Source organism: Ambystoma mexicanum, chromosome 1q, assembly GCF_040938575.1.
Source record: "Ambystoma mexicanum isolate Mex_15411 chromosome 1q, UKY_AmexF1_1, whole genome shotgun sequence".
NCBI lineage: Eukaryota > Metazoa > Chordata > Amphibia > Caudata > Ambystomatidae > Ambystoma > Ambystoma mexicanum.
The window spans coordinates 309,480,784-309,499,232 of record NC_090922.1 but is presented as its reverse complement, the minus strand read 5'-3'; the positions used below and the strand labels follow the sequence as shown (position 1 = coordinate 309,499,232).

At 47.9% G+C, this 18,449-nt stretch overlaps 1 protein-coding gene across 1 annotated transcript in view; it reads right to left on the bottom strand.

Moving 5' to 3' along the window:
• TRIM28 (tripartite motif containing 28) overlaps positions 1-18,449 on the bottom strand; it is a 980,216-nt gene that overhangs the window by 534,049 nt on the left and 427,718 nt on the right. The window contains exon 11 of the mRNA XM_069639014.1: positions 3,441-3,486. Within this exon, the coding sequence (XP_069495115.1) occupies positions 3,441-3,486 (46 nt within the window). The remainder of the gene's footprint in view (positions 1-3,440; positions 3,487-18,449) is intronic.

The following is an 18,449-nucleotide window of genomic DNA, read 5'->3' as shown; positions in this document are numbered from 1 at the left end:
ACGGCTGTGTATAGATCCACTGACAGCCTGTGTGTTACATATGCTCTTTGAGTCACCGACCACCATGTGTGTGGAAGTAGGGTAGCTAGTAGGATCCTGTTTTCTACATTGCTTTCCTCAACCACAACAGCCCCTGTCAAAAAAGGAAGAATCCCTTTGCTCAACCCCTTTCACCTTAGGTATAAACAAGTCATCATGACCAGGGATCCAAAACGTATAGCAACTATTTTCTGCAAATTATGACCGGTTTCCCTACTACAGCTGCTGGTGCAAAAAGGTACACTGCCACCAGCCTGTCAGATGAACTTGCAACAGTAACAAGGTTACTGGAGCAGTGAGAAAAGATAGACAATGTTTCTCCTGAACACTCCACATAAGGTGGGGTGTGCTGACCACACAAAAAATACAGGAGGGACAAAAGGGTGCCCCCGACCCCACCCTGGTAACTAGTTAACCCAGGTAAAATAAAGGGAAGCTCAAGGAGTTTCCAGCAACACTGCACAGAAAGTGCTGTATGCTGCAATAGTAAAGGTAGATGCCAGAAACAAAGGCGGAAAGCATAACACCATTAAAAGGTATTAAAAAAAAAAAAAGAGATCAAACTGTTTATCAAGTACAGAGTAAAAGAATGATAGTGTGGAAAAAGGTTCCCACACTCTGGAGAAATAGCCCAAAAATCCAATAGTCCAGCAAAAATGCTGGGGGACTTACAAAGTGGGAGGGATTACACAAGAAGGAAATCCTACCCAACAGGATCATTGGAGGGATGTGTCCGAAGAACCATCTTATCCTTGTGGAACACTAAAGGGATCCTAGCAGAGAGCCTGGTTGTCGGATTTGCCTCGCTTAAATGACAGCCACAAATAAGCAGTTTTCCAGGCTGCCCAGCAAGCGTTTGCTTCAACCAATGATTTATGCTGAAAGCCATCGAGACCGAATAGATCCCACTGAGCAGGATTTGGCCTCCTCTGGAGATAGAGGGGGTAGGGGCAGGTGACAAGCCATCAAAGTGGCATTTGACCACTGGAATGGATATGGAAAAAGACACCTGGTCGGAGTTGACAGGAGCACCAATAACAGATCGTCCTAAAAGAGTCATATGAATTACGGAAGCATCCACATCTAAATAGTCAGAGCAGATGTTTACTATTCTTAGGAATTAGTGTCAGAACCTGGTCTCTTGCGCTTGTACTCTGAGCAGTTATAATCCTTTCTTGTTACTTGAATAATGTATATGCTATCTGCAGAGCAGGCAAGATGGTTTAAGATAAACTGCTGAGAAACCAGGCTGCTGAAGACCTCGGTTGTTTGGGGGGCCGGGAAGAGAGCTGGGTGGGACGGCAGCCCCCTTCTGGCATAGCAGGCCAAGCCAATTGGTAGACTCATCACATTTATACAGATTCAGGTTGTGACATCAAATCCTGGCCAGTCACCAAGGAGCTATTAATATTAGGAAGCAGCCTTGTGATCTGACATTTCAGAAGAGTTAATGAATTAAGGGCAGAGGAGAAATGGGAAGGCATACATTCTCCTGCTTTGAAATCTCTAGAAAACTGCATAGGGAGCTGGGCCCAGGCCCTGCTGTAAAGCAAAAAGGGGACATTTCCTCCTGTTCTGATGAGTGGCAAAGCCCCAGTGAGGACAGTTCAGGTTTCAACTCCTGGTTTAATTTTCGCTCATGGTTTGCGGTAGCCAGTCATTCCAAAGTCTTTAATGTTTTGCAAGCCCTGGGTCAGAAGAGCTTAAAATATAACATGGTGAACCACCTATCACACATCTCGGCTGCCAAACAGGCCAGTGCTGATGACCAAATACCCCCGCATGTTTACATAAATCAATGATATTGAGTTGCCAATCAAAATGTAAACAATTTTGTTCCTTGTGTTGGGCAACTGTGCCTCGAGAGCTAGAAAGATGTCCCTAAACTCTTTATGTAATCCCCTGCAGTCCCAAGTTTAAGTTGTACATTTCAAGAGCGCCCAGTCTCGCACCCAATCCCTTAAAAGGAGTGTTGTGATGGTCAACTGGGGCAAAGGTTCTCCAAATGGAACCCCATTGACAGGTATACCATACATGTCCACCACACCATATTCTGTCAGATTTCCTCTGAGAATGCAAGCAGTTTAGACTGTTGATCAAAACCCTGTGACCAGGACACTCACCAAAAGAGTTACATCCCCTTATGGTGTGCCAATGCGGCTGCAAGAATGCGGGAATCCATGAGGACCAACAGCCTCTGAAACCACCAAACATTCATTCTGGTCCAGCTGAAAGAGTGATCAAAGTGTAAATCGCTCAGTTTTTGGGAAGAAACGTGTGCACTTTTCCAGTGTACGTCAATAAGGATCCGGTCCAGAGATGCCGTCAACAACTTTTCTAGGTTCGCAGACAGGCCCAGGTCAAAAAGAAGATCGTACGCTACGACTGTGCCCTCGATATCTGAGAATGGGCCCCCACCAGCCAGTTGTCCAGGTATAGATATACAAGGACACCTTTGTAGGCGAAGAAACCCTGCAATTGTAGCCTTCTTGGTAAATGGGCAGGAAGCAGAGCTCAAGCCAAAGTGGAGAGAGCTAGCGTGAAAATGGAGGCTTCCAACAAAATGCATCTCTGCTCCAGACGTATAGGAAGGTGGAGATGAGCATCCTTCAGATCCACCGCACAGATTCAAGATTCGCAAATACTTGAAAATGACAAATCACTAGATGACCGAAGACCTCCTCCAACCGGCAGCCTGCAACAGAGCGTGTACGTACTGAAAGTACAGCAATACAAGCAAGAGTCCCAGCAATGATCCCGTCCCCAGAAATCAAGGCATAGCATGTGGGTATCTGGGATCATAAATGCTCACCCAAGAAGCCCTTTAACTCTGGCATAAGCAGGTGACTGATGCTGCAAAACCTAGAAAGAGCCACGGGAAAAAGATGAAATTGGCAGTCACAGGAACAAAGGCAGGAAAACCCTGCATTGCCATATGCGGACAGTTGGACTGGTTGCTGAGAGTAGAGAATATGGGGCAGGGCTTCAGAAGGCACACAGTGCCATGTATGCACTCTGCTTTGTGGACAAACCAAACAGGTGATCATATTCCCGTCCTGTCCCAGGATGACGAAATGTACTATGAGTATGGGGGAAATGAGACTTGCAAGTACCTGAAAAACATTAGAGCAACCATTTTAAAATGGTACCATGTATGAGGTTGAACATTCAAAACAGGTGAGCAATACTAGATTTCAAATTAGTTGACCCCAAAATAGCCTCCATTTAAATGTTGGAAGGTGTGGCTCAATGCTTAATTTGATATACATTTTATAAAATAGTGCTTGAACAAGCCCGACGATCATAGTACTGATGCAAAGTACCAATTCATCGGGTATAAGCCCTGTTGGTTATGGTCACCTTATTAACAAGTTATACTGAATTGGTGCATAATGTGTTACCTTTTTATTCCCGATAGATTTCCTTCAAAACTCGAGGGAGCTCCTTCTGTAAGAAAATAAAAACAAAAAGGAAATGGCACTTCAGAAACAATACCCAAAGATAAAAAAGCAACAGTGCAGTAATATTTGACAGGGTTTCCCCAAAATCAAGTTAACAGATTTTAGGATTTGTTTGAGGGATTTATATAGTGATCTGCACCTACTACATACGGTTTTATCTTCAAATGAAGCAGCACCACACAACTGATTTTTGAAGCTGTGAGGTCCAAATTTGTAGGTCTCGCAACACTTGATATATTAGGCCACACAAGAGTAATTAAGACAGTACTGTCAAATAGAGGGTTCCGTTATGTTAAAGCAACAATAGAGGGTACTGTAGGAAAAAGTGATCCAAGAGGATAGCAGGTGAATTCAAAACGCGAGTTAAACTCAAACATCAGATGGGCAATAGTTGAGTTTTCCTTGTTTTACCTACTAGTAACTGCAGTCAATCAAATCAAGGCCAACTTTTAAGAGGGAAGTGGGGCAGACAATCCAGTATAACTATTACTTTGAAATGAAAAATGTTTTCAACAATGTGGCACGGCAATACAGTCTGAATGCGAGTAATGAGCGTTACCTTAGAGCCCCTGGCAAACACCATCAAGTGGAGTGAGACATTAAAAAGCCTTTCACATTAACACCCTAGAAATAAAGTGTCTTTTTGCAGGCAACAGACTTGACTCTCAGAAAGCTAAGCTCCCACCCTGATTTACCTGAGGAGGAGATGGAAATAATTCTCTGGTACAAGGTGAACTGGAGAAAATCAGTCCTGCAATATTACAAGGAGCACGGCCAGAACTTTAGACTCGAACCTCAAGGAAATCACTGAGGGTATCAAAAAAAGTTCTGGTGAGATGGGTACACCGGTTCTCAAGACCTGGGCGATGCGATTGTTTTCATTGACTTTGAAGGCGGGACTTTCTATCTCTTAAATCCTGCGTTTGCCTTTGTTCTTGGATCACTTGACCACTCCTATAATGTACTAGTGTGAGGATACCTTTCCACTTACTTTTGGCTCCATGCTTTACTATGGCAGCATCACAAAGGTCCCTTTTGTAATGTTGTGTTGGGTCCCTTGGGTCCACCAGTAGAGGAGTTGCCATCTCCCTTTTATGGCGTTTGCATTTTACTGTTGCAGTAAAAGCAATCTTCCATGGAGTGCAGTGGGGACAGTGCCCCTTCTCTTTCCTCCAAGTAGCACTAGTTACTTTCCAGACATCCTCTTGTCAGGGGCAGTTTTTCTAAAGTCCAACTAAGAACTTCATAAAATAAATGGCTGCTAGGTCTGTTCTTCAGGGTCTACCTGGACCCCTGATATGGCTAGGTACGCCGAGAAAGACAGCACCTGGGGCTGTGGGATGTATTAACCTACTTATGCTCTACCCTGCGGAATCCCGGTGTGCTGATGGTGCCAGAATTATCAAAATGGCTGCAAAACCCCTGTGCAGGCCAAAACCTGTGGAAATCGCACTATGCAACACGAAAAGATGGCTGCCAAATCTGCCATGCATGTTGTCAGTGGTGGAACGGAGACCTCACTGCTGAAACATGTCACTGGGCTGCACAACAAGTAAAAATGGAGCCTGTATGAAAAGCAGTGCTTTGCTGAAAGAAATCCAGAATCTTGTTTTAAATCTTTTTCTGGTTGCTGAAACTGCAGAATGCCGGTCCAAAACACCATAAAACATCCAATATTCTTGCTGGGTGCTACAATTCACTTGGTGCAAGAAATTATGGACATACAATGTCCTGAAAAGCTGAACTTGTCATCAAAACATTCACAGTAAAAAGTTGCCTGCCTGTGAAATCTGTCAAAATCTGGGCGCAGTGCCAACGGCCGCCTGTATGACAGCTGTCAGTAGCTTGCATCAAAAGAATTTAAACTTGTGCAACTGAAACGAATGTCTGAAAACTAAGTGACCTGTTATTAAGAGTAACCTAGGTTGTAACTATTTAAATCCCATGGTTTGGAAGCTGGAATAAGTGTTCTAGCTGCTTGTTTTGAAAATTGCAAGTTTGTTTTAAACCAAGAAAGAAAAAGTAACAATGACATTTAAATTAAGCCTCCCTAAAAGCAATCAAACCAGTCCCACAGCTTCGCCCCAAGAAGGCCTGGTATCTCCCTTCTGCTTCACCCCACCAGGAAATTACACCTCTGTGATGATTAGATCAGGGGAGGAGAACTTGGGCTGCAGGGGAAGAGGATGATTGACTTCCTCTGGCTGAAAGGATATGCAGAGTGTGAAGTCATAAACGGCCTCCCCCAGAAGGAAGGGGGTGGAGATTGCTTCTGAGCTGCCAGGAGAAGAAAGAGGCAGAGACAAACCACCATTTGTTGTTTAAGAAAGGCAAAAGTACATTTTTAAAAAGACAGACAAATTACTGTGTAAAATTGTGAAAAATATGTCAACAGATTTGTTAATGTGATTTCTGGATGCACGGTTTAAGAGACGCCAGAACTCAGTGAGATGTTCTTGGAAGTAGTAGCGGAAAATATGGTTTTACACCAAATGTATTTATGCCAAAAGCTCTAAACTTCATACTCTTATGCCCATATGTAATGCGCACATTTGTACAAATTTTCGGATAAACTGGATAGTGTGTTCCGGACCATAAGGGCAAAATTCTGTCAAAAGCAGACAAGATCCGACAGCGTCGAGGGTTGGAGGAGTATCTGCTACACAAAATATGTGATTTATATTTGTTATTGTGATAAAGATTGCACACATATTAATATGTATTGTATCAAAAGTAGATTTTATGTTCAAAGGGACAAGGGGAGGATTCTCTGACTCATAAACCCACATCATCATGGTGACACCCTGTTTTCTTCTCCAATCAAGGGAGAGAAGAGAGTCTAGCCAATTGCCTGCCTAAGGGGCGGCACTTAGGATAATTCAGCACACACCCCCTTTAACATATGCATAAAAAGAGACAGCTGAGGACTTAGGTGGACCCACAGATTCACCCACTATCCTGATCCTGGCGAAGCACCCTGAAACAGAACCATCCATATTCCTTGCTCCAGACTCCAGAAACTTGGCAAGCAGAAATGCCCATTCCATGAGTTGAACCATTTTGAACTAGGCCTTGAATTTCCAGAACCAGAAAGAATCCCACAAAACCTAAGGGGAACAAAGGAAACAGCCGGGCTGTGCTGTAACTGCTTTCCTGCTAAAATAATTATTACCAGAACCAAAAGATCCAATCTAGTTGTGCTGTGACCAGAGAACCATTGCAGACCCGATCTAGTCCTGTGCCGAGCTGTGACCAGAACCATTGCAGACCCAGTCCAATCCAGTGTGCCCAGCAGTCTGTCCCAGAACCAGAATCCCTGACGGTTCCATTTAAAACCCAGATAGTGAGTATCTATTGATAGAACTGTCTCACTAGCATATGTACTGTCCATAGTAATCCCGGTTTTAAACCCATCCTCTCTTATATTCAGCACCGGTAGTGTTAGGAGTGTTCGGAGTGTTGTTGAATTGTCAAGAGCTTTTCTTGCGCTAAGTTTCTCTCAGTTGTTGTCTAAAATCATAAATCATTACTATTGTGAATCAATAAATTGAAACCCAGAAAGAAATTGATTATCCACCACATGAAGGGTCCCTGGCCAGGATTGATGGAGATTCATGTGTAGCATTCTCTTTCTATAGTCATAATCTAGTATAAAGAAATCTCATTTGTCTTTTAAAAGTGCAACCCGTTTTCCCATTCTTGCGCCTATCTCAGAAAAACGACCTCCACTAAAAGGACCATAACTTCTCAAAATTTTATGCTAGAAACAAAATCTCAAATCCATATAGTTTACCCGCAATCGTGATTACCGTGCACGGAAAAGTTTGCAGCAAATTTTGTTTTAGGACATTTCTATCACGTGTAAAACAGCTTTTGATTGCTCCCGACCTCAGTTTTAGGTTTTCATAGTGCTCATTAGTGTCAAAACATTGCTAGTGTTTGCCTACAACTATCTAAAGCATCTCCCATTAGAATTTAAAAAATGTTAGCAATTTAAACCATATTGAGTGTTTTACCCAATCCATTCACAGATCACTTCAAAAACCATTTTGACAGTTTGCCAATGAAGTCTGTTTCTCTCTTGTGTTGCTGGGGGGAAATTGGGATTGACATTTGTCTGAATTCTGCATTTCTGAATACCTGCTCTTTCTCCTCCTATTGCTTGTTGGGGGTTGAGGTGTGTGCAGGGGGAAATAGTAACCACACTGCTATTTGATCTGAACACACAAAAGTATACTTTCTGTGCTGAACTGTTTTGCTCACTATTACTCCTTGTGATTAAAGAGATTGCTTAGTGTTACCTCACCCCATTGGTGATTATTGTATAACCATTAAACATAGTGTGATTATATTGAGAACTACATAAATACATATTTTAACTTTGCAAACCGGCCTGATTCCTGGTTCAGTGTGACCGGGGGGCAGGGGGAGTATAGATTGAGGAAGGAAAGATCTAGGACCACTCGCAGGCCCGCCTGGTTCTTCTTTTGAAAGGCAAATATGCAGGAGTAAAATCCCTGCACCTGCTGAGTGAGAGGACCTTCCTCCGCCGCCTCGCGCTCCAAGAGTGAGGGAGGCCCGAACGGTGGAAAGGGAATTCGGAAGCCTGAGACCACCACCAAAATCACTCATGAGTCTGCAAAGAGTGAACGCCAAGCTTCACTGTGCAGGGCCAGCCTGCCCCCGACTGTGGTGCTTTGGACAGAAGAGCAGTCATTTCTTTTTGGGGTCTGAGGCAGATGACAGAGAGGGACTGAAAAAAGGCTCTTGTGCGAAGACTTCTAGTGTTTTCACCTGTGCTGGCTGGGTGCCCTGTCGGGTTGCCTGGACCGGTGGTACTGGAAGCCCCGGAAACCAACAAAACATCAGCCTTTGTCTGAGCAAAAGTGGCCCTGTGAGAAGGTCTTAGCTGCTGGCTTTATGAGGATGGCAAGGGATTTGGTGGTCTGTGAGCTGCTCTTATCGAGTTCCTCGACAGTGGAGGATTGTAACAAGTCACTGACCTCGAAGAGTAGGTCTAGGATCCTGCACTGGACATCAGGATTGAATCTGTTTGCCTTGAGCCATGCCGTCCTTCTCATGTCTGTTGCCACACAGATAACCCTGCTCGCAGTATCTATGTGCGCCACCGTGGACTCCATGATGTCCTGTGCTACAATATTTGCTTCTGCGAGTCGCTCCTTGTTTGTTTATCAACCGGGATATCCGGCAAGAAGTCTGCTATCTCTCTCCACAGCCGTTGGTTAGCCACAGCCGGGATGGCATCGGCATTGGCTTGCCAGAGGTTAAATCTTGTGTTTGAGTAGACCTTTTCCCCATAGGACTCAAGCATTTTCTCTTCTTTGCCCAGCAAGGGTGAAGTTGCCGTGATCGTGGCGGAGGTCTGGGGCTTGGCATTCATGGATGCTGCAGCAATGACTGAAGACAGAGGTTGGGGGTGCACTGATAAGAGACAAGTGTCTCCCTCCACCTGCCTGAACTTTGCATCCAATCTTGTTTGCTGAGTGGAATGGGGCTAGAGCCATACCTTTTTAGCAAGGTCCTCCACGTTCTTCTGTAAAGCAATGCACGATCTGGATTCAGCTTCAATGGTGAGCACTTGGGCCAGTACCCTTGACTCTGGCGGCTCCCTCTGTGGTTGGGGGATGCCCAGGTAGTCTGCTAACCCAGCAATCCTTTCATGGAATGCCCTAGCAGAGAAAGGCGTGTCCTGCTCCTCTTAGTCTGTGTCCTGTTGGTCACCTGTGTTAGAAGGGGCCCCTGGGTCCGCAGGTGTCAGTTCTGCTGTTGAAGGCGGCCCAGGGGCGGGCACTGGGGGTGTAGGCACCGCTACCGGAACTACCAGTGGGATGGGCAACAGAGGTGGAGGTGGTAAGGGCTGTGCAGGCACCGGCTGAGGAGGGGGTGTGGAAGGCAGAATATCCTGGCTTATGCCCTTGAGGATGTTCACCATCTGTGGGGACCGCATGAGGGTCAAGAATTTGTGGGGAAAAATATCCTCGCAAACAGGCTGGGTCCGATCCTGCACTGGCTCTGGTTGAGGTGGAGTAAAGGACTGCCGTCTGCTCCCTACTTGCGAGTATATGCCCTCCTGGTACCTTGAGTGACCAGAGAACGTCAGGTAGGACATGGACCATGTGACCAGAGTCATAAGACCCTGATCTGGCAAGCCTGCAGGGTCTCGCCTTTGCGCTTCACCATGTTGGCAGACTTCTGTCGTGGGCACAATCTTGTCTGTGCGCTGTCATTTTGGCCATGCCTTCCGCACGTGCAGTGGACAACGTGAGCCTGGGCTCGGCCTGCATGACTGGATGCATCAGCGTTGACAACCTGCGACTCAGGCGTGGGCCTGGTAGGCAATTGGCCCTCGGCCATGAGTTGGATAGTGCCGACTGTGCTGCATGTAGACGCCCCCTCGGGCATGAGCCCAGTGGCAGAGCTAGGCCCCTTGGGACATATCCTGGTATCCGAGCCCATAGGCCACTGACCCCTCCAGTCTGTAGGCTTTCCTGGGAAGGAGTCGCCCCCGCCAGGGTACTTTTGAGAAGAGCACGCTTACCTTTTTGGTCTTCCTGCGTCAGCAGACGGGATTAGGGGAGCGCATGCTCCCAGGGCCGTGCCCAGACGTGCATATGAATTTGGGTGAAAAAGGGTTCTGTTCCTGTCGCTAGCGAGAGACGCCCATACAGGATGGAGGAAAGGTGACTGAACCTAGGAGTTGTGTAGATAAATAATTGTTAGGGAGAATTCTCAGAAATGTGCCAATGCCCTTCTACATTGGAGACCCCCAGCTCTTCCGCTGGACTTTAGGACTTTACATTTTTATCCTGGAGAGAGGGAGACCTTCTTCGCACGCACTCGTAGTTTTCTTTGATTTGAACACCGTTTCTTTTGGTTTTGGAGTCTGAAACTACATAGGCATCATCTTTTCACATTGACACACTTGTAACTTTGTAGACCCAGCACACACTATCTTACAATAGTGTGCTGAGGGTTTGCTTAGTATCCCCTTTGTCTACTTTCTCATGCAACATTTTTATGTTACCATTTCTACAATTAATGGCTGCTGGCAGTGGCTTACTAGTTCATACCATTGTGTGTTACCACCTCGGGCTGCAATTGCAGCTGCAGTACAGCACCCAATAAGCAGGAAGCGAGGGAGGTGCTGAAACTCCCTGTGCTTAGTTTCCTTGGTTACAGGAATGCACCCAAAGGTGATTGGCTGGCTGTCCTTGGAGGACAGCCACCCTGTGTGAGTTACAGCTAGGCTGTGAATGAATGAGAGAGACTTGCATAAAAAGGTGAGGTCTTCTGCAAGGAAGGCAGAGTCGACCAATGGACTAAGGAATCAGAAGAACTTGGAAGAGAAGCTTGCTGCAACTCCTGGACTGTTGGTTTGCCCGGTGAAGCCCTGCTGCAGTGCTGAAGCTCCGAATTCACCCCGACTAGAGAAGCCCTGCAAAGGACGACTTCTCCCCTTGAGTTGGTGGGACCAATCGACCACAAGACAAACTCATCTGGAAATCCTCTCCAAGCTGGCTCTACATCCATTGCTGCTGCAGGAACCGAGTTCCAGGGAGAGGAACACCAGAATCGAGTGCATCATTTTTAAGTCAGACCCCGAGCTCCAGGAAGATCCTCCAGACTCCCTCGAAGCAGTACTAACCAAGCCTGAGCCACCTCAACAGAGTGCTGGACCCCAGAAGCAACGAAAGCACACAAGGTATCCGAGAAAGGCGGTGGTGCTATTCACTAGAGACTGAAACTCTTCCCCCCCCCCCACCCCCAGTGCCACTGATCTGAACTTTGCCCATTGCTGCCGCAGATCTTCACACCGTAGTGCAGGTGCCCCCAGGCGGCCTCCCTCTTGTTCCCACGACTGAGGCCCAGGAACAGGATCTGCCATACTACAACAGGAACAGAAGCCAGCTGGAACCAATTCCTTCAGACCTAAGGTACTGTGAACTAAGGGGTACTTGCCTCTTGCTGTGTAGTTTGCTTGCTCTCAGTGGAGACAAACAAGTTACTTACCAAACTGGTAACGTTCTTTCGATGAGATGTTCCTCCGACATATTTCACATCTATGACAGTAGTGTCCCACAGCTGTGCACTTCAGAAACTTTTCAGCAGAGGGCGTCTTGCATCCATCCGATGTCCCTCGAGAGCCTCTGTCGAGGGTCGACGTCACCAGATGTTCTATATAGGACGCACGGGCGCCCGTTGCCTCAGTTTAGTTTTTTTCCCCCCAGAACGTGCAACATCAGTCTCCTGCCAGTATAACTGCCTACAGCCTTGCGGAAATGGAAGCTGCAATCACAGAGGAACATTCTCCAGAGGTGCAGGCTGGGAGGGCGATGTGGAATACGTCGGAGGAACATCCCATAGAAAGAACGTTACCAGTTTGGTAAGTAACTTTCTTCGAAGGGTTTGGGTCCTCCGAAGTATTCCACATCTATGACAGACTCCCAAAGCAGTACCACACTATGGAGGAGGGAACGAATTTAGGATGTGAAAATTAGAGTATTCAATCAAATGGCTGAATAGAGGACTACCTTACCAAAGGCCAAATCCTGCCCATGGATAGAGTCCAGGGAATAGTGTTTAACAAAAGTATGGACAGAGGCCCATGTGGCTGCTTCACAAATATTCTGAATAGGACCCCCACACCCCATTTGTAGAGCAGTGGCGGTAGCCATACCCCTAGTAGAGTGAGCCAGAAGGGTTCTTCCCTGCCAAACGGTAGCACTCAGTGATAGTCAAAACAATCCATCTGGACAAGGTCTGTTTGGAAACCGCCTGACCCATCGGTGTCCAGCATAACCTACAAAGAGCTGATCGTTCACTCTGACCCGGGACATCCGTGAAAGATAAAAGCTCAAAGCTCTCCTAGGATCCAACCTATGGAGCCTCTCCTCTTCCTTACCAGGATGCGGAGGAGGATAAAAAGCCGGAAGAGTCACCTTCTGGCTCAAATGAAATTCAGACAACCTTCGGAAGAAACAAAGGTCGCACCCTCATGACAACCTTGTCCTTATGGAAAACAGTAAAGGGTGGCTTGGCAGAAAGTGCCTGCAGTTCACTCACTCTGTGTGCGGAAGTAACCGCAACTAAAAATACAGTTTTGAAAGACAACAGTCTCAGCGAACAAGAGTGTAAGGGCTCAAACAGAGCTCCCATCAGAATCTTTAAAACCAAATTCAAGTCCCAACCCGGCACCTGGAAAGGGGACAGTGGAAACACATTAGACAGTCCTTTCAGAAACTGAAATCAAAAGGAATCGTAATGTAAGAACACTCTTCAGACGAGCGCTTAAATATAGACAGCGCTACAGGTAACCCTTAAATGGTACCCACTTGAAGCCCCTCGTGGGCTAAAGAAAGCAACAAAAAAAAAACACCATAGGAATGGAACACTGGAAAGGATCCACATTCTGACCTCTGCACCAGTCGCAGAACTTCCGCCAACACCAACGGTACAAGGATTTTGATGCGGGCCTCCCGGCCGAAACCAACACCTCCATCACATCATCCGGGAGGTCCCAATCCTTGTATCTCAAACTTTCAGATGCCAAGCATGATGGTTGAGGGACCTGACCTCTGGATGGAGAGCCTGACCCCCCACCCCCTTTCGTGAGAGCAGATCGTCTCGGTAGGGAAGGCGGCATGGAGGGCAGATGGACATGTCGAGAAGGTCCGGGTACCAGACTCTCCTGGCCCAATCCAGAGCAGTGAGGATCATTCGGGAACCGAAACTCAGTAACCTCCGCAACACCTGAGGAATGACGAGGACTGGAGGAAATGCGTACAGCAGTGGGAATGACCAATCCACCACGAATGCGTCTCCTAAAGCTCCTCTTAGAGGAAATTCCCTTGAGCAGAATCTCTCGCACTTCCGGTTGAGACTGGTGGCGAAGAGATCCACTTGTGGGGTTCCCCAAAGGGCGAAGATCTCCAAAAGGACATCCTGAGCCAACTCCCACTCGTGAGAGACTGCGCTCTGCCTGCTCAGAGCGCCCGCCGCTGCATTTTCGTCTCCAGCCAGAGGAACTGCAGAGATTGAGATTTCCTGTTGGATGGGCCAGAACTAGAGCTGCATCGCCTCCCTGCACAATGGGAGTGACCCAACCCCCCCCCCTCCTTTTTGTTGAGGTAATGCATGGCCACTGTGTTGTCCGTCATAATCAGGACAGTCTTGCCCCGCACAGACGGCAGAAAAGCCTTCAGGGCCAGCCTGATGGCTCTCAGCTCCAACTAGTTGATGTGGAGTCTGGACTCCGACGGCCGCTGGCTGTCAACTCGTTGGCATGAGCACCCCAACCTGTGAGAGATGCATCAGTCACAATCTTCACCTCCGGCCATGGTTGCCAAAATTGTGCCCCTTTCATCAGATTGCCTTTGTCGGCCCACCATAGAAGAGCCTGGGCGACCGAGAGCGGAATCTGAAGGGATCCGACATCCTGCCAGAGAACTGCGACCACTACATCTTGAGAGCCCACTGCAGGGGATCTCATCCGCAGTCTGGCCTCCGGCACCAGAAAAATGCGGGACACCATGAGGCCGAGCAACCTTAAGAATTTGAAAGCCGGGAGACTCTGGGCACTTTGAAGCTTGTCCACCATCTGCAGAATGTGATTAGCCCTTACCTGGGGAGGCGAACACTGCCCCAAGGACGTGTCTAGCACTGCACCGATATATTGGAGCCACTGGGAAGATGTCAAATGCGACTTTAAATTTAGGGAGAAGCCTCAGCTTGTGAAGGGAGTGGCAGGTGACTGATAGATGATCCAGGGCTTGCTCGGGAGAACCTGCTATGATCAACCAATCGTTCAGGTAGGGGTAGGCGTGAATTCCCCCTCTCCTGAAGTACGCTGCCACCACCACCATCAGCTTGGTGAAGACCCTCGGGGCGGAGGTCAATCTGAATGGCAGGACCCGAAACTGAAAGTGAGTCGCCAGCCGCAAACCTCAGGTACTGCCTGTGCTTGGGATGAATCGGCACATGAAAGTAAGCATCCTTAAGGTCCAGAGACACCAACCAATCCTGAAGTTGCAGGGCATGGAGGACTTGAGAAAGAGTGACCATCTTGAACTTTTCCTTACTGCGAAGCATTTTCAACCAACGCAAGTCCACGATAGGGCTAGGATTTCCTGCGCAAGGAGCAGATCAGGACGCTTAAAAGAGATCTTCCCCGGTGGATTGTCGAGAGGCCGCTGAAGGAAGGGGAGGCAGTAGACGTGCGCTATGATATCCAGAACCCACACATCTGAAGTAATGGCACGCCATTCTCCAAGATGCTGCGCGAGTCTGCCCCCAACCGGCAAACCATGGCACATGGCCTCATGACTGTGCTGAAGTGGCTGCGGCAGTGCCTGAGGGCAAAGAGGCAACTGCCCGAGCAGCTTTGGCACCCCGAGGACCCCGTTTTCCACCACAGGTACTCGTACAGTGTCCCCTTTGACTGGCAGCTCCTCTTGATCTACCAAAGAGGAGTAGAAACTAACCTCCCCTCCATTGCTGTCCACTAGGACGAAAAGGCAGAGGTTGACGTACTGCAGCGCTCAAAGACTTTGCTGCAGCTTTGGAGGTCTGCAACCTCTCAAGGCTCTCGTCAGCCTTGCTGCCATATAAATGAACGCCATCAAAGGGCATGTTCAGAAGACGGCTTTGCACATCAGGAGCAAACCCCGACTTCCGCAACCACGCAAACCTGCGTAGAACGGTGATCGCAGCCATGGACCGGCTGACAGTCTGCCGTGTCCAACCCCGACGGAAAGGATTCACACATAGCATCCTTGCCGTCACGCACGATAGCAAGGAAGCCATCCCTTTCCTCCCTCGCGAATATGCTCAACTGCGTAGGAAACACAGGTCCACAGAGTGTGTAAATCTTGCCAAGGCACATGTGGAGTTAACAGCTTTCAGTGCCATGTTCCCTGAAGACAAGACTTTCAGAGCCCATCCGTCGAAGCGCTTGTCGTCCCTATCCGGAGGGATGGTAGGGTACGCCTGCTGCCTCGAAGTGGCCGTAGCCGCCTGAACCACCAAACTCAGGAGTGGGGTGAGTGGACAAATAGCTGGGGTCGGTAACAGATGGCCGGTACTTTTTCAAGAAATTCTTGACCGCCGGAAGCGATTCCAGGGCCTGCCAAGCCGATTACACCTTTTTTTGCAATGTAAGACGGAAGGGCAATACCGGGTCAGAGGGGGGACCCTGGTCCAAGATGTCAGTAAGGTCACCCTAAATAAAATCCTCAGGATGACTGGACCACGCCAGGTATTCGCAAACCCTAGACATGAGCCGCCTGTTGGAAGAATCTGCATGAGCCCCTGGCTCAGGCCTTCCAAACTCAACTTCGAGAAGTATCCAGGCCACTGGTGTCATGTAAGGACTGCCGCAATTCCTCCAATGGACTGTCACCCAACAATCCCAGAGCCTCAGCCTGAGAAACAGGATCTTGAATGTCTGACCTTTCCTCCTCTTCAAAATTGTCAGGCAAATGTTTGGAAAACCCAGCCAAAGTAACAGAAGAGGGCCTGGGCCCCAATACCGGCCTCCCAGACAGAGGAAGCTGAAGGAAACTCCTCAGACACATGACGTCCAAAAAGCGCTGAGGAAGCCGAGAGTATCGACGCCAAAGGCATCACAAACGTAGACGTCGAGACCGCAGAGGGCTTAGACGCCGCTACAGGCGTGGGCTGATAGGATGTAATAGCATCGTCTGAGTCAGACTGGCCCGGCGCCGAACGAGTCGATGTCTCCTCAGGCTGCAACGGCCTCGCTGGGGACAAGGACCGAGACCTGGACACACGTCTCTTGCAACTGCTCTTGTCTGCACGGGACCTTGAGGGCGCCCGGTGCGAGTCGCAGCGCGAGCCCGAAGGCATGCGAGCCGCGGATCAAGAGCATTCTCTGCTGGCTTCGTGAGAAGGCGCGACAGGAACCGTGCCTTGCGACTGGAAAATAGCCATCATTCGCTCTTTAAACGCTGCCCACTCCTCCGGAGTCTAGGACTTTGTGGGACAGGCTACCTTACGCACGTCACCATCCACCGAAGAGGACGAGGAAGGCAACCAGTGTCGACGCTTCCGCGAGTGCCGCGAAGACGAGGAATGGCGAGAACCACTCCGGGACCGAGAACTTCAAGCTTCCTCCCGACGCGGAGAGTCGCTTCTCGAGTCGTCTGTGAAAACCCTAGACTTCGATCCGGTTTTACGGTACTTCGAGGGCTTACCTGCATGGCGCTTCCCCTTCCTTTCATGCAAAGGCCTGGCTGTTAAAGACTGGCATTTGAAGCAGTCTGCGTCATGCGACTCACCCAGGCACCATAAGCAAATATGGTGCGGGTCGGTCAACAACATCTTGGGCTTGCAGTCCCGGCAAGTCTTGAACCCGGACCTTGGAGTCGGAGGGGTGGAAGAAATATACATCCTAAGAGAATTCGATGAATCCACGAGGCGCGCCGAGTTTCACGAAGCACATTCGCGGTCGGAAAAAACTGACCTGAGGCAACGGGCGCCGTGCGTCCTATATAAAACATCCGGTGTAACTTACCTTGAACTGAAGAGTCGCTCCAGTGTCACTGGAGTTCATGAAGGTGTCCACCCTACCTCTGACCCAAGGCCCTTGAGGGACATCGGATCGACGACATTGACGCAAGACGCACTCTGCTGAAAAGTTTCCGAAGTGCACAGCTGTGGGACACCGTCATAGATGTAGAATACATCTGAGGACAAAATCCCTTCGAATTGCATTTACTGCCTCTTGTAGAGTTGCTTGCAGCTCTGCCTTTCACAAGCCTCCCAGCTTGTGGGCCAACAGTGATTTCTTTTTCAACAAAAACTCAATTGACATTGGCTGTCCTGCCTGGCTCCCTCAGACTCTAACCTCTGACTTTGTGTTTTGATCTGTCCCGCCAGAAAGTCATACATTCTTTACTTGTATAGCTGGGAAAGGGTTAATCTACATTGCATTGGGGGGTTCAGAAGTGCTTACCTGGTTGAGAAACGTGTTAACCATTGTTTCTTCCTAAAACCTTTTCCTTTTGACACCAAACTCAGTATTGCTCTAAATGTACCAGTGATATATCTATGTCCACAGTGTCCGTTATTGAAGTCACCTCAGGGTGTAGGAAGTGTGTTAACCATCCCTAAAGGGTATCTACTGATTTATTGAAACAGTATTTTTTTGAAGTACATTTACGTTTTACATATTTGCTCCCTCCTACAGAAGGCTTATTCAAACTGACTTAAATTAATAATTGTTTAATCAATAAACCTTAAGTATTATTTGGATACTGGTCATTGTGAAGCTCTATGTTGCAACCCTACAGCTCACATGGACCCCTCTTGAGGTAAGCCTGGCTGCTCAGTCACTCTACCAACTTGTATAGTACAGACTTATACCAAAGGATGGCTTGCTATTGCCAAGAGGACAAGGCTGGTGCAGTCTCCCACAGGGTACTGCATACTAGCTTGCCTGACAATACTTATTTCACTAACCAACACACAGATACTTAAAAATACTTTTCAAAAGGTGATTAATTCAATAATAGTTGCTTGCGGTTACAATTGTTAGAGTTGACACTGAGTTGTACCATATTATCAGTACTACCGTGCACTCGCGTTACTTTACAGATATACGATAATTGCACTTAGTTAGCAAAGCCACATAAGATAGTCTTTTGGAAGGAAAAAGGTTGGTTATACACGCAGCAGCAGCGCATAATGTTCTGCAGACACTTTTCTGAGCTTCTAACGCTTTCAAAGTCCAATCCCTAACTAAAGTCGGTGTAGGAGTGGATCCAATCTTACGAAGTAGCAGAATAGCAAAAGTTTCACAAGATACTTTCAGTCTCCAGGATAAGATTACTTGAGGATATAACACGGTTAGTGGATTTTATCTATAGTCCGACTTGGAGGTAAGACTTTAGTAAGATATGCCAGTGGTTT